The sequence below is a fragment of the Pteronotus mesoamericanus genome, unplaced genomic scaffold, assembly GCF_021234165.1.
Source record: "Pteronotus mesoamericanus isolate MK-2021 breed Mesoamerican mustached bat unplaced genomic scaffold, CSHL_Meso_final contig_72, whole genome shotgun sequence".
Lineage (NCBI taxonomy): Eukaryota > Metazoa > Chordata > Mammalia > Chiroptera > Mormoopidae > Pteronotus > Pteronotus mesoamericanus.
The window spans coordinates 1,898,500-1,924,448 of record NW_026555242.1 but is presented as its reverse complement, the minus strand read 5'-3'; the positions used below and the strand labels follow the sequence as shown (position 1 = coordinate 1,924,448).

General features: G+C 52.5%; 3 protein-coding genes across 3 annotated transcripts; all 3 read right to left on the bottom strand.

Annotated features, from left to right (window-relative positions):
* Positions 1-5,607: 5,607 nt before the first annotated feature.
* Positions 5,608-10,177, bottom strand: LAT (linker for activation of T cells). Its single transcript, XM_054582777.1, has 12 exons — positions 9,865-10,177; positions 9,650-9,677; positions 9,516-9,547; positions 9,167-9,254; positions 8,969-9,033; positions 8,848-8,877; positions 8,702-8,765; positions 8,536-8,630; positions 6,779-6,841; positions 6,514-6,576; positions 6,340-6,426; positions 5,608-6,170 (listed from the first exon to the last, which is right to left on the bottom strand). Exons 1-11 carry the CDS (start codon positions 9,965-9,967, stop codon positions 6,347-6,349), a joined length of 711 nt encoding a protein of 236 aa, XP_054438752.1. The 5' UTR covers positions 9,968-10,177; the 3' UTR covers positions 5,608-6,170; positions 6,340-6,346.
* Positions 10,178-10,846: 669 nt separating this feature from the next.
* On the bottom strand, positions 10,847-19,043 carry SPNS1 (SPNS lysolipid transporter 1, lysophospholipid). Its single transcript, XM_054582773.1, has 13 exons — positions 18,963-19,043; positions 18,423-18,713; positions 18,263-18,328; positions 16,299-16,435; positions 14,780-14,931; positions 14,613-14,679; positions 13,655-13,800; positions 13,221-13,376; positions 12,719-12,908; positions 12,343-12,408; positions 11,991-12,089; positions 11,499-11,670; positions 10,847-11,183 (listed from the first exon to the last, which is right to left on the bottom strand). The coding sequence occupies exons 2-13, from the start codon at positions 18,661-18,663 to the stop codon at positions 11,089-11,091; spliced, it is 1,587 nt and encodes a 528-aa protein (XP_054438748.1). The 5' UTR covers positions 18,664-18,713; positions 18,963-19,043; the 3' UTR covers positions 10,847-11,088.
* A 2,951-nt stretch (positions 19,044-21,994) lies between these two features.
* Positions 21,995-23,985, bottom strand: LOC129078113 (RNA-binding protein EWS-like). Its single transcript, XM_054582791.1, is given in 3 exon segments — positions 21,995-23,434; positions 23,579-23,623; positions 23,626-23,985. Coding segments are annotated over 3 exon segments (1,845 nt in total).
* Positions 23,986-25,949: the final 1,964 nt, after the last annotated feature.

Below are 25,949 nucleotides of genomic sequence, written 5' to 3'. Positions count from 1 at the left end.
CTCTGGGGGAGGAGGCCAGAGGCTCCCCATCCCCCTCTTAGAGTCCTAGGGGCTCTCCCAGCCCCCATGGGGCCAGAGACGCTCCAAGCATCCACCCTTCAGACTCACACAGCCCTTCTGTCCTCCAGAGGAGGGACTCAGCTGAGGCCCGGCCGCGAAGCAGCCCACAGCCCCAGCTGGGGCTCCAGTTGGAGGTCAGGCGCCCCAGTTGGAGGTCCGGCGGGGGGGTGCCTTCAGCTGCACCCCAACTCAGAGTGGACAGAGAGGCCTAGGAGAGACTTGGCGGGCGTGGAAAGAGGCACTCAGGAGCAGAGGTTGCCTTGGGGCCCAGGGAGAGAGTGCCAGCACCCTACGTGGTCTGGCCACCTGCCCTCTCTGAGCCTTAGTTTCCTCATTTGTAAAAGGGTGATGAGAAGAAATTAGTGTCACCGCAAGAACAAATGTACGTGAAGTGTGTGTTACCACGCGTGGCACATATAAGTGCCGGATCGTGGGCCTGGTTGAAGGTCATGCTCCACAGCATCCTGTCTAGATGAGTCAGGGCCCTTTCATTTGCAAATGACAGAAGCCCAGCTGGAGGAAGGGTGCTAATTAACTCCTGTAACCGAACAGTTCAAGGCGGAACCAGTTCAGGAAGAGATGGATGCAGGACCTCCACCCACATTCTCAGGAACCGGGTCCCCCGCTGGCACCGCCCATCTCCGGGCTGCCTTCTCCCTCGGGGGGGGCCGTTCACGTGGGGGCCCCGGCAGTTCCAAGCCCTATCCTCCCCGGGGAGCCTTCTCAAGAGAGAGTCTCATTCCCAAGAGTTCCAGCAAAAGTCCTTATGCAGAGGATAGTTGGCTCTCTGTGGAATTTCTCTTTTGGTTTGCCTTTTTGCCTTCTCCTTCTGCACCAGGGGGTCCAGAACAAGTCACCCCAAGTTGTGCCCTGCGGTGTTCGGATTGTTTGGAGCTAAAGGCAACTAAGCTTCAGGTTCGAGGGAAATGTCTGCCCCTTCCGTAACTACCTGGAAGAACTTGTACTGGGGCCTTGCGCATAGTAAGAGACCACCAGAGATAACCTCTTTTGGGCAAAGCCCAAATTCCTGAACACCTGCTCTTCTTACCCTTCGAAGCCCCCAAGGCCCTTACCTCATGCTTACGTCGGAATGTCACGTATACCCACGCTCCCCTTCTGTCTGAACCCCTCCTGCATGTGGGGGTCTCTGACTCTCTTGTGTATGTGAGGTCCCCACACATATGCATGTATTGAATTCAGTCATTTTCTCTTGTTCATCTGCCTCATGTGTACTTGATGATTAGACCCCTCAGAAGAACCTTGCTGGTAGAGGAAAATTTCTTCCTCCTCCACAGCACCAACTATTGACCACTGCATAGCCTCCCTCCCTCCCCCCAAAGCAGGCTGCACTGCCATAAGTAACTCTGTAATTTGCTCTGTGACCCTAAGCAAATCGCCTAACCTCTCTGAGCCTGTTTCCTTTTCTACCAAAAAGGTTTCTCATACCTTACAGGCAGGAATTTTGTGAGACTCGGTGAAACAGTGAGTGTGACACACAATAAGTATGGAATAAATGCATCTCAACAGCCATCTTCTCTTCTACCAGCAATAGCCCCTAATTTTCTTTGAGTGCCTTCCCCATTTCTGGTCCCTTAGAGTTAGAGGTAAAGCATATGACACAGGCCTAAGTCAGCACAAGGCATTCTTCTGGCCAGCGATTGGTTCAGAGTGTCATGTGTCCCGAGCTATGGCAATTAGAGTAAGCTTAGAGCTTTTGCTGGAGACACTGGGACATTTTGCCCCCCAGGAGGGCAATCTGGAAGGACGTGGTCCCTGGAGCTACCTAGAACCTTCACATGGACCACACAGGGCAAAACTCTGAAAATGGCATCAACAGAGAAAAGAGACCTGAAGAGAAACTAGAAGTTGGTAGCAATATTTAGGCCTCTGACTCCAGCCATACGTGGACATTTCCTGTCTTCTCAGCAACAAGGGGTCCTATTCCTTTGTTTTCAGGGATATTTTTGGGAATAGAGATGCCAGAAAAAGAAGCTTTTAAAATTTAAGTCCAACATCTTCAAGAGTGCCCTCTGCCCAGAGAGCTCATGGTAGGGTTGGGACTAAAATTTGAGCCTCTGGACATGTGTCTCAGTGTATGTGCCACCTAAAGCGGCCTTCTTTCTGGAATTACGGCTTGTCAGCTCCAAGATCAATGACACTTATAAATAAAGAAAAGTGAGGAAAGCCTCACTCAGAGACTTCCCTGTGAGGCCTGGGGAGGAAGTGGGACCCTAGCAGGGCGCTGGGGAGCTGTGCAGGCAGACCGCGTGCGCAGGACGGGCGGCTTCCCTGCCACAGTGTGTTCACCAGGGCCCTCTGAGTGGCAGTTGGAGGCAGAGGGTGAACAAAAAGGTGAGTCCGGAAGCGTTTGCCTTCCATGGCATCGCTGGAGGAGGAGGAACAGATGCTGGCAAGGCGTAAGCAAAAGATGTCCTCAAGAGATGCTAAAAGGTGACCACCTTAGCATCATTAGCAAATTGCTAATGATAACATTTTAAAAGGTTCCAAAGTCAAATAAATTTGGGAAATGCTAGGTAAGCCAAAGACAAACAGAGATATTTAGCACAGGATCTCTCAGAGCCATCAATCACTGAATGCGAATTTTAACTCCCCAGAGCGGTATTGGAGAATTTAACTTTTCCCAAGCTGTTCTGACTCCACAGCTCTTTCTGGAGAAGCTTCTCCCAGGACACATGGGCCGCACCACGCATTTCGGGAGAAACCGCACCGACTGCCACAGTCCACGCTCCTGCAGCGGCAGGCACCGGGGTAGCCTCGGCAGTCAGGCCCTGGCCCGAGCGCCGGCTCTGGCCACTGCAGCCCGCTGTGCCCATGTGAGTGGCAGGCCCGAAGTTCTGAAGAATGAACAACCTCTGGAAGCAGCCCTCAACCGGAGACTACTGGGAAGGGAGGTGTAAACACCCTCCTCCCTCTCCGGGCGGGAGGCTTACGCGCACCAGCTGCTCTCTCACTCAGGACGGGGCCACGCCCAGCTGCCCACAGTGGCACCCGGCTCTGCACTGCACCGTCTGTTGTCTGCCTTCTCTTTCCTGTTCCACTCCCCCACTTCTGTGCCAGTGACTTCTGGGACCACCTCTCAAATAAACTACTTGTCCTAGGACCCCTGTCCCAAGGACTGCTTCTGAGAGAACCCAAGTCGCCAGAGCTATTACGTCCTAATGGCTTTTAGAAGCAACCAGATGTCTCCCCCAGCAATTCCAGAAAACATTCTTACCATTTGTCACTAAATCTACCTTTCCTCCAACAATAGACTTCAAGAAAAACTATTTCTGTTCTCCAGCATCCATGTACAGGGATTCTCTCTCCCGATCACCCCAATGTGCTAAGAAATCCTAGCCCCTTAGACTCTATCACGTTGACTGTCTACCCACCTGGTGCATTGACTAGTGGAAGCAAAGCCATACCCTCTTACTGGTCCAAGAAACACAAATGGGGAGCTGCTTTAGTGCCTCACAGAACGCCCCTCCCCAACACACCAAAGCAAGCGCCAGGGTCACCATAGACCTCCCCGTGCCTCCCAGCTCACAGCCAACCTGTCATGACATCCCAAACGTCTTATTCTACCACCCCTCTCCATTGGCCCCGCCCCTGCAGCTAGCCCACCACCTTTTCCCACATGAACTACTCCCACAGCCTCCTTACCATTCTCACCTCAGGGCCTGTGCATATACTGCTCATAAGTGCTGGAGCGCCATATGCAACTCACTGGCTTGGCACAGGAAGGCCAGTGACTGTCAGCCTCCTCTTCACTGTCTCCTAAAGTTGCCCTGCCCTCCCACCCCCAACCATTCTCTCCTTGGGCCCTGGTCTCTCCTCTTGTTACAAAATCATTGAGATGTGTAAACACTTAAGAGAATCATATGTCAAACGCTGTGTGCCCAACACTGCTTAAGAATAAAACATTACGCGTATCACTGACACCTTCCTGAACTCCTTCCCAACATCCCTCCCTCTCATGCCCCATGGCCACCACACCCCTGAATGTGGAATTCCTCTATTCCTTTGCTTATCTTGATATCCTTGAATACGTGTGTATCCCTAAACAATAGATATCTTTTTTCATAATTTTTAAGCTTTATATAAATAAAATAACTTGTTCTCCTTTTGTCACTTCAGATTCTGCTGGTGTTTGTTTGAGGTGGTAGGGGCTGATTCTGTTCATTCATTTTTATCTGCTGGCGAGTCCGCCTGGTGCGTGTCCAATCTCCCGGCAGTCGCCGCCTATTGTTTCCAGCCAGTACAGTGCCGTTCTGAGACTCTTGTCCGGCCCCCTTAGCCCACACGCTACTTTGTCAGGTTTCTACCCAGGAATTTGCTAGGTAAAGGGACACACCATTCTCAGCTTTACTGATGCTGCTAGACTGTTCTCCAAGATGGCTGTGCCAACGTGCCTTGTTGGCAAACCATTTGTCCCTCCGCCCAGCACAAAGTTGCCTCTTGTCCATTTCTATCTCCCCACATAAAATGACTTAACTCTGCCTGTTGATGTCCAGCCAGTCCAACGCCCTCCTGAGATCTCCCTCCCTTCTCCAGCTGGGCCCGTTACAAACTTCCCCAGTTGGGGCGGCCGACACTGTAGAACACCCAGAGAAGGATGCTGGCAGCAGTGACTCTGAAGGTGACAGCCACAGAGCAATCCCAGATTGGCCACTACGGCTGTGCCTTCAGGCGAATCGCTTCTCTTCTCTGAGCCTTTGTTTCCTCGCCTGTGAGATGGGGACACCTACAGTAACCAACGATAGGGGGGTGAGGATGAGTAAAGAAGCAAGAAAATGCAGCAGGCGCTTGGTAAAGAGAAGCTGTCACTATTATCTTCGGAGCCCACTGAGGATACCAAGTACTTTATCACCCCGGTCAAGTCAGTGGGAGAGAACTGGTCATTTATTGGCCCACGTGACTGGGAAGTTTGAGGGGATGTCTATCTTGCTTTGGCTGTGCCTGGATCCAGGGGTTCTGACCAGGAAACTGGCCCTGTCCATCTCTGGGCCACTTTCTCCTCCATGTTGGATTCATTCTCAGCCAGGCTCTCCAAGCAGGGGCTTCAGGACCACATCCCTCCAGTTTAACCAACTGCTGTGAACTAAAAGAGCTTCTCCTTCCTAGCACTTCCTGCCCAAGCCCCAAGCGATCCTCATTGGCCCAGGTTAGGTCACGTGCCCACACTGGAGCCAAAGACAGGGTATCCACCAGACCCTGCTGCTTGAAGTGTGGCTCTTGGAATGGCAGCATCAGAACCACTTGAGAGCTCCTGGCAAAACCAGAAACTCAGGCCCCATCCCAGACCTACTGAATCAGGATCTGCATTTTAGCAAAACCTCCAGGTGAGCTGTCTGCACTTCAAAGCCTGAAAAGTGCCGCGCTATACATTAATTTGTTTCGGTTGCTTAGACGATTTTTAAGTTCTGTTTTATTGAGAACCACAAAAGGTAAAAACTAAGAAAGCCCTTCAGAGTCATCGAGTCCTCCCTCTTCTTTTAAAGATGAAGAAACTCGGGGCCGGCAGAGAAGGGTCTTGCTCTAGATGTCCTCCCAGCGCATCCCCACGGCCCACTCTCCCATTAGCACAGCCATCGCCTCTGTGGACTGTCTCACGGGGAGATGCACCTGGGCCCCGGAAGTGCCAGTCTGGGTCAGACTTGCCTCACTCACAGGGGGATGTGTCCTAGCCAGCACTCACAGTCACTCCCGCAGCACCTGGCCAGGGCGCTTAGGAGCACGAAGGCGCTGCGGAGCACGGAGAGCCGCGGACACGCACACATACACACAGACCTCAGGCACAGCCCACCCTCACCCTGACTCCGACCCACCGGACCCCCCAAAGTCAAGAGCGCTACAGACCACACCAGCCTTTATTCTATTACAGACTAGGGCTGGGGCCGAGGCAGTTCATTCTCAGGCTGTGTCAGAAGGTGCAGAGTTTTGGGGGTACCTAGACTGGACCCCAAAGTGACAATAAGTTAGGAGGAAAATTCTCAGGCGGTTGTCAGGTTCAAGCCGGGGCAAGGTGCCAATGGGCCCCCCAGGGCCACTGCCAGCGCCCAGCTCCGCTCCCCCAGGCAAGGCAGGCTCCAGGGCAGGCATGCTTCGTGCTGCAACACGAGAGGGCAGGGAGAGGTGGAGGAGTTTGGGGGTCATGAGGTGGGGAGGGGCGTATAAAAGGGTCAGGGAGGATGGGGCTGAGGTGGTGGGGCAGGGCCTTAGAGGGAGGGTCAGGAGCCCACAAGCCCAGGGCAGGGCTGGGCTGGGCAGGCCTCTCACCAGGCCCTCAATGCAGCTCCTGCAGATTCTCATAATCTGGGGCACCCTCTTCCTCTTCTTCCTCCACCTCCTGGGAGCTCAAGATGGCTGTGGGGGGAAGGGAGGTGCATCTTCAGCTTGAAAACCGAGCCTCGTCCAGGGAGCTCCCAGTGCCCGCCCCTCCCCCGCACACACCAGGCTCAGTCCGGGCAGTGGGCTGCAGCTCCTCTGACACGTTCACGTACTCCCGGCTCCCATCTGTGGGGACAGGTCAGGAGGAGGGACTGCCACACCGATAGGGGGCAGGCCACACTGAGGGTGAGAGAGCAGGAGGACACCCAGACAGAGGGCAACCGAGCCATGAAAGGGGTGGGGGCACGGGTCACACTGAGAGTTGGGGCAGGGTGGCAGAGGGAGGGGAGCGGGGAAGGAGGACCCTAAGAGGGCACCAGCCGCTCACCCAGAGACGCGTCTGCACTCTCCTCACTTTCAGGAACGTTCACATAATCTTCCCCCGACTCCACTGCAGAAAACCATCAGAGTCCCCAGCACTGTTACTCAGAGCCCTCAGCCATAGAATCCCAGAGCACCCGAGCAGACAAAGCTCCCAACCACAGCCACCAAAGGCTTTCAACAAAACCAGCCCAAGAGGCCTGCACAGACGCCCAGAGACCGTCCCTGCAGTCAGCCCCGAGGGATGCTGAGAGGGTGACCCAGGCCAGGGATGCCAGTGGCCTGAAGGAGGGCAGAGGCCATAGCAATGGGGAGAAGAGGGCAATTTGACCAGAACTGATTAGAGGGAATGCAACTGCGGGAGAGAGGAGAGACAGCAAAACACCAGCAGCGTCCCGCTTGGGGAGCAGAGCCAGAGAGCAGCTCGGAGCCATGGCGGGCGGGGACGGGGGGTGGCATGTGTGGAAGGGGGTACAACTCTCTGGGCTGGGCTAAGTCAGAGGGGCCATCAGCCCAACTGGCCCCTCATCTTCAGACAGACTGGCCCTCATCCCCCATTCTTGTCTTAGTCCCTTCATAGAACACATTGTCATTGATACTATGGCGTTCTTTCATGTGTTGACTTGTTTCTCCATAGGGATGTGGACAAGACAGGCTTTGGAGCCAGACCGCCCAGGTTCAAGTCCAGCTCTAGCACTAACTAATCATGCAACCTCAGACAAGCTACGCAACCTCTCCAGGCCTCAGTTTTCTCAACTGTAAAATTGGATGAATATAAAAAAATAGGATGAGTAGCTACCCATCTCATTGAGGTGCTATGAAGACTAAAGCAGTGAATAATGAATGTAAATATTAAGCAGGAGGCGCTACCAAGTGTCTGTTAAATAAATAAACCCTGCCATCGTATGGTTGGGATAACTGAGGCACAGGAGGAGAAGGGACAGGCTCAGCAGCACCTGGGAACTTTGAGGCTCAAGAGGCAAATACACATAAAACTCTTAGTAGGGCATATACTACATCCTCAATACTGTTAGCTCCTTTATCATGACATTAATGAGCTGTTACATCAGAGGCACCCAGTAAATATCATAAACGAGTAAGTGAATGAAAGAAAAGAAGCACTTGGACAGACAGTCTGAATCGCACGAGAGAGGCAACGAGTTGGGAATCTGGACGGCAAATGAAGCCAGGGCGTAGAAGTGATGGCCCGGGGCACGTGCATGTAGAGAGGGGAGTAAGAGAACACTACCGATTACCAGACAAGGAAAGTGCCCAACAGGCAGGATATGACCAAAACAAAGAAAAGAAGCTCAAAGGAAACACAGACAATGCAGGAAGCAGAAGAAAAATTCCAAAAAAACAAAGACAAAAAAAGACAACATTTATTCAATATCCTTGGAGATTTAAAAGATGATATTGCCTCCATGAAACAAGAACAAGAAGCTATGAAAACCAAACATGTTGGGTATCAAGAAAAAGCTTTCACACAGGAGAGACTAAAAGAATAGAGTCAAGGCATAAAGCCAAAGAAGAATGAAGCGAAGGAAATCTTGCAGAGGAGAAGACAAAGAGATAGGAAAGAGGAGAGAAAAAGAAAGAAAATCAGAAGATCAGAGCAGGATGTCCACTATCTGAAGGACAGGAGTTCTAGAAAAAGAGAAGAGAGAAAACAGACGTATAGCAAGCATCAAAGAAACAACAGGAGAGAGAAGAGCAGAGGGGCTGCACACAGCGAAGCGGGCAGCGGGCAGAAAGGTGACTCACTGGAGAAGGCGCTGTCTCGGAGGCCGGGGTTGCTGGGCACAGGAGCTGCTGGGACAGCACTGCTGTTGGCTGGGACAGTATCAGGAAGCACCTCCCTGAGGGGAAGTCAAGGGACAGGTTAGCTCGGACCCCGGCCTCAGCCCCTTCCTCCCACCTGGCCACTCACAGGTAGCCCTCGTTGTGATAGTCCTCCTCATCCTCCTCTTCATCCTCGTCCTCACAGACTGGCTCTAGGGTAACGACGCAGGGGTCAGAACAGTCCAGGTCAGGCCCCAGCCTCCCCCACCCCGGGCACTGGGGTCCCAGACGCACCCTCATTCTCATAGCTTGCCACACTGTTGGCTATGGAGAGAGAGGGAGAGGGAGACTGAGTCAGGTGAGTTGGGCCTACCCTATGCCAGCCCCAGCGCCCTGGGCGCCCGCTCCAGCTTACCACCATCTGAGTCCTGCCGGGAAGACAGCATTTGGTGGGAGCCCCCTGGGGGCTGTGGGGATCTCCTGGGAGTCAAAAGTCAGAGGTCATACCTGGGAGGGGACTCTGGGGCAGGAGGGGTTACAATAGAGAAAGAAACTCCCAATCCAAGGAGGTGAGGGGTAAAGAGGGGGACTTGGAGGGGAAGGGGTTACTTACGGGATGAGGAGCCGGTCTGGCGGGCTGAAGGATGGGTAGGAGGTATCAGGTGGATAGGAAGGAGCTGGTGGCCAGGGGGCTATCGTGGCTGAGGACACAGCACCAAGGTGAAGGAATGAGTCCCAACATCATGCCCCTACCTTCGTCAAGGCCTCAAAGGACAGACGAACCCCTGGAAACCTCTGTGCCCTGGACAGGCCCAAGGACACGTATATCCTTCCCCCATCCCAGCTCTTGTCAAGACCATGTGGGCAGCCATGAGGGGAACCTGAACAAAGGCACACACTTGCGCGCACGCCAGGGAACTCTCTTCCCTACCCCGGGGGCAGAGGGCCCTGCATGTACTCACGAGGCCGTTTGAGCACGATGCTTGGGGTCAAACTGGCAGGGGAGACATAGCTGGGTAAGGGACCAGGAGAGGCCCCAGGGCCAGCCCCACATGGGGTATAAAGGGAGCAGGGCCAGCCAAGAGGGCATACTCACCTATTGGAGGCAGCACTGTCATATGAGTCTGCGGAAGAGGCCAGTGAGGCAGGAAAAGGGAGTGACAGGGGAAGAGGGTAATGGAGTCAGGGGCTCTCAGTGTCTCCGCAGGCAGGGCAGTTAGGGCCAGCTGGAGGGGGTGAGGGCCTGGGGAGCGGGCTGAGGATCCCTGTCTGTGTGTCCCAGCACCTGATCACCCCCCAGCTCCCACTCACCTGGCAGCTCTCGGCAGCGCACACAGAGTGCCGTCAGCAAAACGGCCAAGAGGGGCAGCAGCAGGAGGCCCAGCACCAGGGGGAGCAGGATGGCCACCTCCATCTATCTGCAGGACAGAGCTTGGACCAGGCCTGACTGCTCGCTGTACACCCCTCCAGGACAGAGCTGCACCAAAGCGAGGGCTGGGCCGGCAGGGTGAAAGGGCCCAACGGCACCAGGCTCGGAGCCCGGTGGGGGGCGGCCGCGCCCTCCTTGAGGGCTCCCTGGACCCCTTCCCCTCGTTGGGCTGAGTGGGGGTCGGTGCTGGCTCCGAAAGGCCTTTTATCCCAGGGCAGTCAGGCCAGGGCCTGGGCTGGCGTCTGGAGCACCAGCCACCCCTGCATGGACCCGCACCCAGGCCTACCTGCCCCTCGGCTTGGCGCCCGCCTCTCCTCAGCGCCTGCCTGCCCGCCTGCGGCAGGAAGCTGTGGTGAGCGCCGGGTGAGGGCAGGAAATCATCAGGCTCCTCAGCCGGCTGCATCCACCCCCTTCCCACCCCCACCCAGCCAGTGGGGAGGGGAGGAGGAGGCCTGGGGAGCCACCCTCAGGTCCTCAAGAAGGGTGCGCTGGTCTCCAGGACAAGGGGCAACTCATACCAGTGGGAAAAGGACAAGACAACTGCAGGCCGGCCAGCAGGGATAGCCTCTGCGCCTTGGCTCAAGAAGGCAGCAAGGAGGGAGGCTGACACCAGGAATTCAGAGGGGCACGGGGCCCTCCCCCACCTCACCCTAGTTGGCCAAGAGGGGAGGGCTCTCAGGGAAACAGGGGCGTGACTCACAGTCACACAAAGCCAGCTCACTCCACCCTCGTTCACCCGGCTCAGAAGGCCCACGGGAGTGACCCAACAGCCACCAAGAGCCCTGGGCCTGGAGAAGGGGCATCCCCTACAGTCCAGAGGTCTGGTCACTCGCACCCAGAGAGACTAAAGCAGGCAGTTGGGGTCTGGCTACAAATTTTATTCAGTACAAATAGCACCGAGACCCTGGAGCTGCTCCCGTAGAGCGGGGTCCCCTCCCAGACCCTCACTGCCCACCCTTGGCTGCCTGTGTAGTGTGTGGGAGCCAGAACATGGTCCAAAACCGCTCCTAGATGCTGGGCCAGGCCAAGGGCTCGGGCCCAGGTGCCTGCTGGGGTTGCCCTAAGACCGGCTGTGGTAGGTATGCAGGTAGGTGAGTGACGGCCCCTCAGATGAGCACACTGGACACAGGGACCCGGGTGGAGCGGCCTCGCCGGGGCACGACAATACGGTCATCTTCGGGCTCTGCCTCATGCAACAGACCTGGACGGGGAGAGGTCAGGACCAGGGCTGGATGGGCAGACACGCACACACAGCCTGGGAGCGGACAAACAGGCAGTGAGAAATGGACGGGGTCCCAGAGCTGCGGACACAGTGGGACGTCAGCCTGTTGGCCAGGCAGACCTGAAGCTGGATGAAGGGAGGGCTGTGCCCTGAGAGAGGTCAGGTACGGGTCCACAGAGGGGAGAAATTCACGTGGGGGTGGTCTAGACAGAGGGGTGAATGAACAAGTAGGCAGCATCATGAGGGTGGATGAGGGGCTATGCACAGATAAGGAAGAGGGAAGGTCCAACTGACCTTGCACATGCAGCTGGGCCCGCCGGCGGTCACCCTCAATGACAATGGCGGTGCCCAGGAAGGCCGCACCGCCCAGTGCCCCGACAAAGGCACAGAGCATGAGCGAGAACTGCAGGGCCCGGAACTCGGACAAGAAGGAGGGAGGCCAGCTCCGGCGGAGGCGGTCGGAGATCTGTGGGAAGACAAGGAAAGGAAAGCGAGGAGAAAGAGCCTTAAAGAGGGCACTGCGGAGAGGGGTCCCCAAACTCCAGACAAACAAAGACTGGAGCCAGGGAAGGGTGTCCGGACTTCCAGGGTTCATGGCCTCATGCGGAAACTTGCAAAGACAAAATCCTTCCCATTAGCTGTGGACCCAAGGCGAGATGTGCCCGGCACAGAAGCCGAGCTGCGGCCAGACTTTCCACTTCCGCCCAGCTCAGGCCACCGGCCACTGGCCAGTGTTAGGAATGCAGGGTGCCCTGACCCCCAACCCAGCAAGAGAGCAGTGCTCACCAGGCCAATGAGGTAGGGACTCCCAGCGTCACCAAGAAGGTGGGACAGCACAATCTGGAAGGCCTCAGCAGTGGAGCGTCTCGTAGGGATCACCACATACTGCGGGGAGGAGGGGCGGAGACAGAGGGCACAGATGGGGCAAGGCTCCGTCTAGGCTGAGGTCAGAGGTAAGCCTCAGCACAGAGGGGTAACTAGGGTGAAGAATAGGGCAGGCCTGGACTATAGGCCCACGTGGGGCTGGACTTGAAGTCACCCTGGGACTGGGTTTTGAAGAAGAGGTAAAGGGCACAATTCAAGCCACTTCCTGCTCCCATTAGCCTGTGGACCCACCCGGAACGGCCCACCTACTCACCAGCAGAATATCAGCCACGATGGCCCAGTTCATGGACAAAAGTGTCTCTCCAATAAAGATGAAAATCTGAAGGACCAGGAGGTGGGGGGGGTGGGAAACAGGGTTGAGCTCATCACAAGAACAAACACATGGAGGTCCATCTACTAACTCAGTCCTCACAACACCCCTATGAGACAGGAGCTATTACTATTCCCCTCTTGCAGACCGTGAAACAACACAGCCCAATGCCACAGTTAGGAGGGCAAGACCTGACATTCAAAGCCAGGCGTTCCCACTCCAGAGTTGGCTATGCTGGCTGACCTCAGTCCTGCCCCAGGGCACCACTCCCCAACTCTGGGCCCAAAACAGTCCCCCTTGATACTTGCTGGCTACTCACATAGGTGGCCACGATGCTACCACGGGCACAGGCAACGGACAGGAAGAGGAAGGGTGCAGAGCCCAGGAGGCCAGCAGCACAGACCAGCGGGTCGGCCCGGGGGTTGGAGCGGCGGAGGCGGCGGCTGATCTCCACGCCCAGGCCCACACCCAGGACCCCGGTCAGACAGGTGATGAGCCCAAAAATGAGACTGGAGGTAGGGAGAGGGGCACGGGCGCTAGTCCGTCCCCCTGCAAAGCCCCCTCGCCTCGCCCCTGTGGCCTGGAGAGGAAGATTATCCATCCCAGCCACCCTCACAACCCAGGTCTCTCCAGGCACAATACCCCGTGGTTCAGGGATTTCCCACCACCTACTTCCCAGACCAGGAAACTGAAATGCTGGGAGAGCAAAATAGCTTGTGGAGTTGGGATTCACACTCTCCTTCTCTGAGTCTGAATCCTACTCTTTCCACTCCATCCCCTGCTACCTGCAGGCCATCCATCCCGGCCCCCCATCTGGGTACCTGTCAGAAGAAGAGCAAGAGTCTCCAGGAAGACAGGGTGGGGTCTCCCCCAAAACCACACGGGAACGCAGCAAGAATGCAGGAGCCCACAGAGCCAGGGAGCCCGTGACAAAGGCCACAGCAGTGAAGCCAAGGGAAGACAGGATGAAACTAGGGCTGCAAAGAGAGTTGGAAAGGAGGGTCACACTCCACTGAGGTGTCGGGGTAGGAGGCTCTCTTCTGCCTTCCTGGCCTGTTTTAGTAAGGTCAGGGCACTAGGATTGGGCCTGCAATTCAAGCAGCTGCCACAGGAGGCATTAGTGACTGAACTACTGGCCCTGACATTGGGCCAGGTGACAGGAAAGAAAACACAGACCACCCCCACGTGAATTTCAACTCAGTTGTCCAGCCTCCCTAGGGATCTAGATGTTGGGTTAGGATGGAATTAAACTCACTTTCTTGCCAGAGCCCTCAGATCTGCCCACCACGAGGTGGGGTTCAGGGGTGGCGAGTCTGAGTGGCGCTCCACAGCTCCCCTTGGCGGCTCCCGTACCACCAGGAAGAGCAGCAGTACAGCCACCACTCCTAGGCCTGGTGTCACCTGGGGAAAGAGTGGGCTTCAGGACAGGCACAGGCAGAGACACACTCAACCGCTGGGGCTGGGAGAAAGGAAAGGTGTATAAAGGCAACTTAGGCGCCAAGACCTCAACCAGGGTGAGCGCTTGCTCAAGGATGCTGAACCTGCAACTGGGCAGGGGCGGGGCGATTGCTACTAGGGGTCACACCCATTTCTGCAAGCCTAACTGCTCCCTCTTTGGTAACAGCACCCTAATTTTTTTTGGGGGGGGGAAACCACTCCTCTCACTTCTCTCGATCAGTGTGGTTCAGATAGGGCAGGGCTTGTAACCCAGACTTAGCCAACAGGAGCAGTGTTACCTCCCCCAGCATCAGTGATTGATTCAATGGCAGGCACGTGACCCACATTCATCTAATCAGATTCTATCCAGGGCTATTGCTCAAGGACCCAGGGTGCCAGAGGTTCTAAATGGGAAGACAGACGTGTGGAGTTTCCACCTGCTTGAGAACACAGGTAGCACAGAGTAGAGCTAAGAGAAGGATGATCAAATTCCCTTGACTGCGGGAGTCCTGGATCCAGCTTTAGCGGAAGCGCACCCTGGGGCTTTTCATTGTGAAAGCCAACACAGTCCCACTTGGGGGCTTACGCTTTTACAATGGACTTCTGTCACCTGCAACCAAGAGCTCTGTCTAGCACAGGGCTTTGTGGTGAGGGCAGCCAGGCTTTCTGCAGGCTTGGCAGAGTAAGTGCTGCCTTAAAACGGGGTGTCTGAAGGGAAAAAAGGGGGAATCAGTGACAATGTTGCTGACCTTCCCGCAGGCTATGACCAGACTCACCCTCAGAGCCCAGTGCCAGTCCCCAGCCACATCCTTCACTTTGGAGCCTGCAATGTAACCCAGACCACTAGAGGAAAGGGGGAGGACAGGAGAGGGGACAGCTGGTCAGTCATGCCCCATGCCAGGCCCGTCTGCCTCCCTGCCAGGCAGGCCCAAGGCCCACTCACCTGCCCACTGGGATGGCAAAGTAGAACACGCTGAGCATCTGGCTCCGCTGGTCTGCCACGAAGAGGTCAGCGATGAGGGTGGGTGCGATGGTGGAGTAACTGGCCTCCCCGACCCCAACCAGGCCCCGAGTCAGGAGGAGCAGCCAGAACCGCTGGGGAACGAGACGGGGGTGGGGAGGTGGCACCCCACCCTACAGCCAGCCTCCCAGTCTAGTTCACCAGCCAGTTCTGGAGAGGTGGCAGGGATGGCGGGAAAGGCCAGGGTTTTAGAGTCAAACAGACCTGAGCTTGAATCCTGGCTCCCTTACTTACTAGCTGTAACTTTGAGAAAGCAACTTAACCTCTCTGAGCCTCAGTTTCCTGATCTGAAAAAGGAAGACAACAACTTGTTCACATAACTACTGTGAGGATAGGACAATAAAAGGTCTGTTCTTTACCTTGTGCCCAGTACATGCAAAATAAATCTTAATTTCTATCTTGCCCACCCCATCTAATCGTGAATAATGATCTTAGGTGGGGTTTCATTTGTCTACCAAAGACCCCTGAAGCTGTTTTTAGGTACCATCTCCCAGGAAGTCTGTAGGGCTGAGGACAGAGTTCTGGGGCAGAGAGAACAGACGGGATTTTCAAGGGGCAAAGAAGCAACAGCCAGGCAGGCAGGAGGAAAACCAGAGGAATGGTATCACAGAAGTTAAAAGAGAGTTTCCAGAAGGAAGAAGTGGGTCAATAGAGCCAGAGACTCCCAGGAGATCTAGTGAGAAGAGGACCAGGAAGTAGGAGCTACATTTAGCAACCGAGAGGTCACTGTTGACTTTGGCAATGGGGTGCTGGGGGCAGCTCAGCGGGCAGTGCTCAAGGGGCAAGTGGGAGAGGAAGTGCAGGCAAAGTGAGAGCCTCTTCCTGGTTGCTCCTTCACCCAGACTGGAGCTTGGTCAAGGAGGCCTTTCAGGAAGTCTGACTAGGAAGGGGAAGAGGGGGAGAGGGCAGTCTAGGTAAAGTAGAGAAAGAAGAGGTAGAGAAAGAAATGTGAGTGTTTAGGTGTTGAGTGGACGGGGTCAATAGGCAGGGGGAGTGAGGATGATGGAGAGAAGGTTCTGAAAGAAGAGAGAAGCCCTGACCAGTGTGGCTCAGTTGGCTGGGTGTGGTCCCGCAAAGTGAAAGGTCACTGGTTCCATTCCCAGTCAGGGCACGTGCCTGGGTTGCAGGTTTGGTCCCCCGTCTGGGGATAGATGTTTTGCTCTCACATCGATGTTTCTCTCCCTCTCTCCCTCCCTTCTCCTATCTCTAAAAATAAATAAATAAAATCTTTTTTTTTCAAAAGAGAAAGAAAAGGGGAAAGGATGGCATGGGCAGATTAACTTAGGCAAGGCAGGGGGGTAGGGTGGGCGGCGGTTGATGGCATAGACCAAGGAAACTGCAGAAGTTCCCCAGGCCCAGTCTGCAATGATTCCAAAGAGCAGAAGCAAAGATTGATGGGGGAGTGGAAGGGCTGGAAGCAGTAGTCATCATGGGGCCTCACCTCTCTGGGGATGAAGGATGACCCCAGTGTCACCAGGGACCAGAAGGCAATGCCCCCACACATGAGATACTTCCGATTGTACCTGTCACCCAGGTAGCCAAACACAGGTGCCAACACCATGTAACTGGAGATGAACACTGAGGGGAAGCAGAGAGTCACAGCCCAGCCCCAGTACCCCTACCCCACCCGCCAACCCAGCTCAGGGAGGGCAAGGGGGTGGGAAGGATTAACTCCCAACCCTGGAACTATCAGAGCTTCCTGCCAGGAGAGTCCAATTCCATTTTAAACATCTTTCAAACCTTCCATTGTAGAATGGATGGTCCATCTGACTCATCACTTCCTCCCATCCAGACAAGAAATAAATCTAAACTCCGTATCATGGCCTACAATGCACTGTGTGATCTAACCCCTCCCTACCTCTCCAACCTCATGTTCTTCCTTTCCTTTCGCTGCACCCCGATAGCCCAATAGCAAAGCTCAATACCATCTTAGGTTTTTGGGCAACTGCTGTCCTCTCTATCTGGGATATTCTCTTTTCTCCTGTGAGATTCATAGAGCGTAGCAAGTTCAGGCTCCAGCTGATACTCTTCTCCAACCAACACACATTCAGTCTCTTCCACATTTACTGTTTTCTTTTTACATAGCACTTATTCCTAAGGAAAATTATCTCATTACCAGTTTAGATTTGTATGGACTGTTGTCCCTCAGGCACAGCAGAATGTCAGCTCCATGAACACAATGACCTTGCCTGTGTTGGTCATAACTGTGTTTCCATTATTTAACATATGGCCTAGCATAAAATAGGGGCTCGGTAAACATGTGTTGGATGAAAGAGTGAATGGGGCTGCTGAAAAAGACTTGCGTCTTCTCTAACTGAACACGCTTTAGAGTTTTGCAGACCATGACGTATGATTCCATTCTCATTCCTCTAGACTGCCTTAAATACCTCCAGGTCCTTATTGGCTTAGACTGGAGCAAAGAACATTGCAAGGCCTGGATTCAAATTCCTCTTCTGCCTTTAACTTGTTGTGTGACTCTGGGCAAGTCTTAACTCTTCTCCAAACCTGAAGTTTCTTTATATCCCTGACCAGGTAGCTCAGTTGGTTAGAGCGCCGTCCTAATACACCAAAGTTGCGGGTTAGATCCCCGGTCAGGGCATATACAAGAATCAACCAATGAATGCGTAAATAAGTAGAACAACAAATTAATGTTTCTCCCTCTAAAATCAGTAAATTAAAAACATTTTTTTAAAATGTAGATAATCCTAACTACTTCTTCTATAAATTAAGAGTAACATCTATTCCTTGGCTGATGGAAGAATTTGAAAACAATGGGTTTTTATCAAAGGTCTTGGATAAGTTATGTAGATGTTATCACTACTTCCTCCAGAGGTTGGGACACAGTAGGTGCTCAGAAAGACTCAAGATGAATGGAGGGAAGGAAAGAAAAGAGGATTTGGGCCTGTTTTTCCCTCTCTCACACATCCCAAAGTTCTGAACAAGTAAAACTCATCTCTCTCCATTCCAGACACCCTCTTCTGCTATTATTTATTGGGCACCTACCATGTTCTCAGCATCATACTACGCACTTCACAGGCATTATCTCATTTAATCCTCACATCAGCCCTCTGAGATGATCTGGATCAGTACTAGTTCCATCTCATCAATATGGAAAGTGAGACTTAAAGAGGTCGAGGGCCTCGCTTGTCATCACACTCCGAGTAGAATGCTGAGATTTAAACCCAGGTCTGGCCTAACTATTACTCTAAACTGACTCCCTCTTTACATGGGGTGTGCTAACTAACCAGAATAATTTCAGAGGAGAATCAGGGCCATCTCTTCCCCTAGCTCTGGCCACTATTCCTCCATCAATGAGGCCCCAGGCACGCCAGCATATGCTCCCTACTGGGGTAAGAATAGGGAAAATAGTTGCTGTGTATCCATCCACGAGAAGCCTCCACTCACCGGTCTGAATGAGGCCGGAGCTACTATCTCCGATACTGAAGAACTGCTCAATATCCGGAAGGACGCCTGGGAAGAAGACTCAGGATGGGGTCCGCGAGGTAGCCTCACCTTGGGGACCCCTCTCTTTTCCCCTCATCTACTTCCTCCCCGAAATCAGTACCAGCCACGGTGAAGCGGTCCATGTAGTTGAGAAGGTTGATGTAGCACAGCACGGCCACTATGAGAGCCGAATGGCCGGCAGACAAGCCCGTGATGCGCTGCAGCTCCTCCCGGTCCGGGACCTCCGGATCCTCGGACTTCGGGTTCCCCATGGACCCCGGTAATGCCGAGGTGCCAGGCACCGGCCTGTCGTTTGTGTCATCCGCCTGGCTGAGGAAGGGCTCGGTTTCGGACCCGGACATGGTCCCGGGGGCCGCGCCCGCCCGCGCTCCGGTCCCACCGACGATCGTACCTGCGAGGGGAGGAAGCTGGAGAATGGAGGATGGAGGGAACCCAGGCGAGGGAGGTGCGCACAGAGAGGGGTAAGAGCTTGTCCCGACGCACAGAGCACGGCCGGGATGGAACCCGGGCCCTGTCAAGCTTCCCAGTCCCGGCAGACACCGCGCAAAGGGAACGAGTGGAATTCGGGTGATGCCGGGAGCAGGAGAAGGTTAAGGAGGGCCCGATCCTCCCCACCCCCCAGGTGGAGGCCACTTCTCACCCCGGGCAGAAGCCCACTACACTCGCTGTAGCTCAGCCCCGACGCTGCACCACGGCCGCCGCCATGATGGCTAAGAACCGGTCATGTGACGAAGGAGCAGTGTTGGCAAGCCACGGCGTGCAAGCCCTTGACACATGACCGGCTGCCAGAATATTGAAGCCCCAGCCCAGAGCTGCGCATGCTCCTTCTGCTTCGGCCGCACGCTCCTGAACCACGTGACAGCCGCCGAGTAGTCCGGGTAACTACGGAGCTGTCACAGACTCCGCGCGCCTCCTGCCTCCCGCTCCTCCTGCAACCCCAAGCACCTCAGCCGCTGCGCCGCGGTGGCAACTGGCGGCCGCATCCCCGGGAAGACTGCCACCCAAAAGGCCGTCTGGGGGAACTGCTTAAATTGCCCAACCCTTTGAATCTCGGCTTCCTTATCTGAACACCCTCTTGGCTGACCTCTTCCCAAACTAGATAATGGAATGTTGAAATGTTCTGGAGATAGTAAGTATCTCTAGAAATGCCAATGAACAGTTCCCGCTCAAGTGATTATTCTTCCTCACATACTAAGTGATGAATGAATGAATGAATTGAGCAGCGACTGCAGTTCTGGTCTCTCGTTGGGCCCCGGCCTCTCGTTAGGCCCCCTTCCTGACCTTTGGATCCCCCAACCCAGCTGCGTGTAAACCCTTGAGGTTTCTCAGTTTCAAGAACAGCCTCCACAGTCTGTAGCGATTCTCCCTCGCTCTTGCGCCATCTGGTGGCCTCATTTAGGGCGGGCAGGGGCTTGAAGCCTAAGGACAAAGAAAGATTACAGAGCCCTAGCACCAAAGGAGAGCCTGGAGTGGTTCCTTGTATCACCCCGCCCCAATCTCCAAGATGCAGCTAATAAAATACGTTCTAAATAAAATTAGTATAGTTCTATGCACATGCTCCTTCAAGACCCCTCTTCGAGCCAGACCTACTGAAATTCTGGAGTCTCATGGGGAAAGCATGAGGCCCCCAAGGCGGCTTATCAGAAACTATTTTGAGTCATGGATACTCCCCTTTGACATTGTTCCAGGATACACTTCATGTTTTAGAACCTTAACCCAGGTTTCCACTGAGGGTTTAAAGGAAAGAGATAGAGACCTGGCTGGTGTGGCTCAGCGGACAGAGTGCCGGCCTTCGAACCAAGCAGTAGCTGGTTGGATTCCCAGTCAGGGCACATGCCTGGGTTGCTGACTCGGTTCCCAGTTGTGGTTTCTCTCCCCCTCTTTCTCCCTCCCTTCTGCTGTCTCTAAAAATAAATAAAATCTTTTTAAAAAGAAGGAAAAATATGGAGAGGAACTTCAGATTGTATTCACTGAATTTCCTCAACAAAATATTATTGAGCCCAAGTGCCCATCAGTAAATGAGTGGATCAAAAAACTGTGGTACATTTACATAATGGAGTACTACGCTACAGAAAGGAAGAATGAACTCCTACCCTTTGCAACAGCGTGGATGGAACTGGAGAGTATTATGCTAACTGAAATAAGCTAGGCAGTGAAAGACAAATACCACATGATCTCACTTATACGTGGAAGCTAATCAACAAAACAAACAAGTGAGCAAAATAGAACCAGAGACATGGAAATAACAAACTGACAGTGGCCAGAGGGGAGGGAGAAGGGAGTCATGGGGGAAAGAAGGGAAAGGGTCAAATCAAGGAACATGTATAAAGGACACATGGACAAGGACAATGGGGTGGGGATTGAACATGGAATGTGTGGTGTGGGTAGGACAGGGGAGAGTAATGGAGGGAGAATGGGCACAACTGTAATTGTATAACAATAAGAAAATTTTTTTTAAATATTGAGCAACTACTATGTGCCTGGCATTGTGTCAGGGTAAAGCAGTTTTAGTCCCTACCACCGTGGGTCTTATCTGGAGGAGACAGATAACCATACACATGTAAAACTGCACCTGTGAAATGCAAAGGCAAGCCACAAATTGGAAGAAAATATTTGCAAGGCATGTATCTGACCAAGGGCTTATATCCATTCAGATGCACAAAGAACAAAATTCCATAAGATAAAAACACAATTTTTAAATGGGCAAAAGACTTAAGGAGACACTTCACAAAAGATGCATGAATGGCCAAAAAGTATATGACACCATTAGTCATGAAAACTGCAAATTAAAACCACAATAAGATACCGCTGTACTAGAACAGCTGCAAAAAAACTGGTAATAACAAGTATTGGAAATGATATGGAGAAACTAGAAGTCTCATACAGTGCTTGTGGGAATGCAAATAGTACAGCTACTTTGAAAGCAGCTTGGCAGTTTCTTTAAAAATTAAACATCCACTTCCCATATGACCAAGCAACTCTTCTTCTAAGTAGCTATCAACAAGAAATGAAAGCATGTCCAAACAAAATCCTGCATGTGATTGTTCAAAAAAGGACTATATATAATAGCAAAAAAATGGGGAGAAAAACCCCACATGTCTATCAACAGATAAATAGTATATCCATATGATGGAATACTACTCAAGGAGATATATAGTATGGATAAATCTCAAAAACATGCCAAGTGAAAAAACCCAGACACAAAAGACTGCATATGGTATTACTCCATTTATTGGAAATCTAATGAAGAAATAGAAAATCTAGAAAAGGCAAAACTGAAGTGACAGAAAGCAGATTAGTGGTTGCCGGGGGGGGGGGCGGGGGGAGGAGAAGGCAAACACAGGCACCAGGGAATTTCTGCAGGACTGTGTACATCTCCTAAAACTCTTGAAATACAGACTTAAAATGAGTGAATGTTTAAGCATGTAAATTAAACTCCAATAAGTTATGGGAAGAAAAAAGCCTGTAGCCCAAACACAATACCACTGGACATCAATGAAAATAAAACTTTCTGGTTATAAAGGCAGACTTTGATACTAATTGGTTTTGCCAAATGGGGAAAATATTCAGCTGTTCTCTGAGTGAATACAGGTGCTTGTTTGTTTGTTTGTTTCTTTTAAGTCTTTATTCTTCACAAATAGTGAAAAATACTAAAGCACAGACCAGGAATAATCATAAAGTTGTGACCGACGTTATAAACATGGAACAATGTAGCTCTGCGAGGTCTCTGCATTCCTGCCGGTGTTCACCTGTATCCATTTTTCCAGGTCCTCCACACTCTCCCCTTCTTCCCCCCATCTGCTCCGTCAAAGGTCCAGGAGGACCCGCAGGGCCACCTTGTCTTCCTCAGCCAAAGCCTCCTTGGTCCATGCCCCAGCCACCATGGAAGCCACCTCTGTATCCGACTCGGCCACCTCTGAACATGCTACCAGGACCACCCAGGTCCATGAGGCCATCTCTTCCTCCCCGTATGCCACCAGGGCCACTTCTGCCATGGTCACCACCTGGAGGTGGAAAGGGTGGCGAGAGGAAGCCTTCAGGCTTCAGGGCCTTACACTGGTTGCATTCTGTTCTCCAGGCGAAGTTCTGGTTTCCACGCCACGGATTGGGGCACTGCCAGTCTCCCGCTCGGTGCTGGACATTTCCTCCTCCAGATGGACTCCCTCGGGAACCTCGGGGTCCTCTTGGGGGGAAGCCTCCTCTCTCTCCTCCACGGCCTCCCGTGCGGCCCATGGATCCCCCAGGGCCTCCACGAAGCGACGATGGAATCCCCCTGCCCTCCGGGGGCTGCGTACCTCGCCACTTGCTGTTCATTGGAGGCTTCTTTCGAGCAAGAGAACCCTTAAGTTTGCTTCCTTGAAAATCTTTCCCATCAAACCACTCCATGGCAGCCATGGCAGGTGACAGATCTTCATAGGACACTAGAACATCACCATTGGGTTTTCCTGTTTCCTTGTCCAAGTAGATATGGATCATGGGTTGCCCAGTTCTCCTGTTCATCTTAACAACTCCACGCTCCTTGAAGAAGCCTGCCAGATCATCTAGAATCACATTGTCATTTAATCCTTGTACATAAATTGCACTGTTGCCAGAGTCTTCATCTGGATCAACAGGAGGGCCTAGATCAAGACCCTGTCCTTGGTCCATGGGTCCACCAGGCTTATGGCAGCCACCTCACTCTCCAGCGCCCATTCCACCGAGTCCTCCTCCCCGCCCACCTCTGCTCATGCCTCCACCATCAAGTCCCCCTAGCCCTCTGCCCCGGTTATCAGGGCCACTCATGCTCCAGTTCTCTCCTGGTCCGGAAAATCCTCCAGACTCCTGCCCATAAACATCCACGCCCCTGGGGTCGTCCCGTCGGAATGAACTCCGCTGCCAGTAGCTGCTGCCCTGTTGGAGATATTGACCTGGAGCCTGGCTGGAGGATCCGGTTTGGAGCAGGGGGTGACTAGTGGGCAGCTGCTGCCCATAGCTGCTTTGTTGACCATAGCTACTCTGCTGTCCATAGCTGCTCGGCTGCCCATGGGTGTTCTGCTGAGAGTAACTTTTCTGGACGGAACAGGTCCGCTGTGTGGAGGAACAGCACGGATAGGATGGTGGCACTGTGACTGGCTGCATGGGGTAGCTCCCAGGCACCTGGGGATAACTGTAGTTACTCTGTCCGTATCCCAGGCTGGGCTGGTTGTAACCCCCTGTGCTAGATTGAGGTTGACTAGTTTCAGTGGGTTTGAAACCATCCTGTGGTCTTACAGGTACTATGGCTGCCGGCTGTTGCCCATAGGCTGGGTAAGCAGGCTGGGTAAGCCATAAGCAGACTGAGCTGCATAAGAGGCCTGGGTGGTAGTGACCGTAGCAGTGGTGGTATCATAAGCACTAGTGCCATACCCCTGGACAGGCTGACTGTACGCCCGGGGGGCAGTTGGAGCAGCATAACCTGTGGGAGGCTGTCCGTCAGAAGTTGCATAAGCTGTCTGCCCATAGGTAGCAGTGGCCTGAGCCTGGGCGTGGCTTACCTCAGTGGGCTGTCCATTGGTTCCGTAACTTTGCTGCCTGTATGCCTGTGTCTGTGGTCTGTGCCTGTCCGTGAGTGGACTGGCAGAGTAAGCGCTGTAGCCCTGCTGAGCGGCAGCTTGGCTGTAGGTGATGTGATCTGTGGGTGTCATTTTCTCTCCTTCCTTCTCGTTCTCTGCTGCTTTTTTATTCTTTTTAATTGTTTTTTACCCTCACCCAAGGACAATTTTTTCATTGTTTTTAGAGAGAAAGGAAGAAATTAAAGTAGAAAGAGACAGAGAAACATCGATGTTAGAGAGAAATATCAATTGGTTGCCTTCCATACCCACTCCAACCAGGGATCAGACCCATAACTTGGGTGTGTGCCCTGATCAGGAGTTGAACCCATGACCTTTCAGTCTACGGCACAGCAATCCAACCAACTGAGCCATACTGGCCAGGGCCAAGTGCTTTTTAAAATTTGATGGACTTCTTGATTAAAATTCCTTTAAAGTTAGATAAGTAAATATGTCTGTACAGGTCTGTTGGTTTAAACTGGAGCCCAACTTTTGTTCTATTTGCTTTGGAAATTGTGGTTTTTGAAATATAAACATGTCAATGTCTGGAAAAAAAAGTTCACTTATGACAAGTGTCACAAAAAAGAAGTTCGATATATGGATGCTATAAAGACCTGATAACAGGGACATTTGACCTGGTCAGGGAGGTTGAGAGCCTCTCAGGAAGTGGTCCTTGAGCTCAGATGTGAGGGAGGGGCAATTACTGACTTCCCCAGGAAAGAAGAGAGAGCAGTCCCAGCAGTGGAAAGCACGTGCAAAGGCCCTGCCACAGAAGGAAGCATAATGAATACATGGATCTGAAAGGACAGTGTGAAGAGCAGCAGTGAGGTGGAGGCCTGTAGGGAGCGATCAGAGGTCAGGCTGGATGGGGCTTAGGCTGTGTGATTAAAGATCAGATTTGCATTTGAGATCACTCTGGCTGCAGTGGAGATGAATTGGAGGGGGTCAGAGGGGTAGTGTAGCAACCTCTCTGGTGGCTGTGGCACTAGTCTTGGCTGCAGGCAGCGGTGGCCTGCACCAGGATGGGGTGGAGGGAGGGAACTAAACTGCTTTGAGAGTCATCCGGAGCAGTTAGGCTGATTTGGTGATAGAGCGGATATAAGTAAAAGACATGTCAAGAGTGAAACTTAGGTTCCCGGCTTATGCAGTGAGACGGGCGGTGGTGAGAGTCTTTGAGACAAAGAAATTATTCATTCACTCACCAAACATTTGTTAGGTAATTCCTGTGCCAAACACTGAGCATGGATCTTTGAGAAAATCAAGATTATGTACAGCCATGCATTGCTTAACGAAGGGGATAGAGTCTGAAAGATGGGTCACTAGGCGATTTCATCGTGCAAACATCATAGGAGAAGTGCACTTACACAACATGGATGGCATAGCCAGCTATGCACCTAGGCCATGTGGTGTAGCCTAATGCCTCTAGGCAACAAACCTGTACAGCATGTTGCTATACTGAACACTGCAGGCACTTATAACATAAAGGTAAGTATTTATGTATTTAAACATATCTAAACATAGAAAATCCAGAGATATAATATAAAAGATAAAAATTGGTACACTCATATAGGACACTTACCATGAATGAAGCCTGTAAGATTGGGCAAGTGAATGTAAAGGCCTAGGCCCTTATGGCACGCTGCTGTAGTCTTTTTTAAAATTGATTTTAGAGAGGAAGGGGAAGGGAAACATCAATTTGTTGGTCCACTTATGCATTCATTGGTTGATTCTTGTATGAGCCCTGACCGGAGATTGAACCTGCAACCTTAGGGTATCAGGCTGATGCTCTTTATTAACTGTTTTCTTTATTAACACTGTAAACTTAGGCTACACCAAATTTATTTAAAATTTTTGTCAATAATATGTTAAACGTAGCTTACTGCAACTTTTTTAATTTATATTTTATTTTTTGACTTGTAATAACAGCTTAAAACATGTTGTATTGATATACAAAACTATTCTTTTTTTATGTTCTCATTCTATAAGCTTTTTTCTATTTTTTTAAATTTTTTTAAAACTTTTTTGTGAAAAACAAAGACAAACACTTATTACCTAAGCAT

Bases quoted from the DNA above. Each gene is read 5' to 3' on its own strand.
- LAT (XM_054582777.1), bottom strand. From the start codon at position 9,967: ATGGAGGTGGCCATCCTGCTCCCCCTGGTGCTGGGCCTCCTGCTGCTG. The intron at 8,766-8,847 runs GTGCGTCTGGGA...TCGTTACCCTAG, and splicing joins GGCAAGCTATGAGAATGAGG to AGCCAGTCTGTGAGGACGAG. The intron at 6,842-8,535 runs GTGAGTCACCTT...GGTTTTCTGCAG, and splicing joins CCGAGACAGCGCCTTCTCCA to TGGAGTCGGGGGAAGATTAT.
- SPNS1 (XM_054582773.1), bottom strand. From the start codon at position 18,663: ATGTCCGGGTCCGAAACCGAGCCCTTCCTCAGCCAGGCGGATGACACA. The intron at 12,409-12,718 runs GTGAGTAGCCAG...CTGGTCCTTCAG, and splicing joins GTAGCATCGTGGCCACCTAT to ATTTTCATCTTTATTGGAGA. The intron at 11,184-11,498 runs GTCAGTTGGACC...CTCCCCGTCCAG, and splicing joins GGCCCAGCTGCATGTGCAAG to GTCTGTTGCATGAGGCAGAG.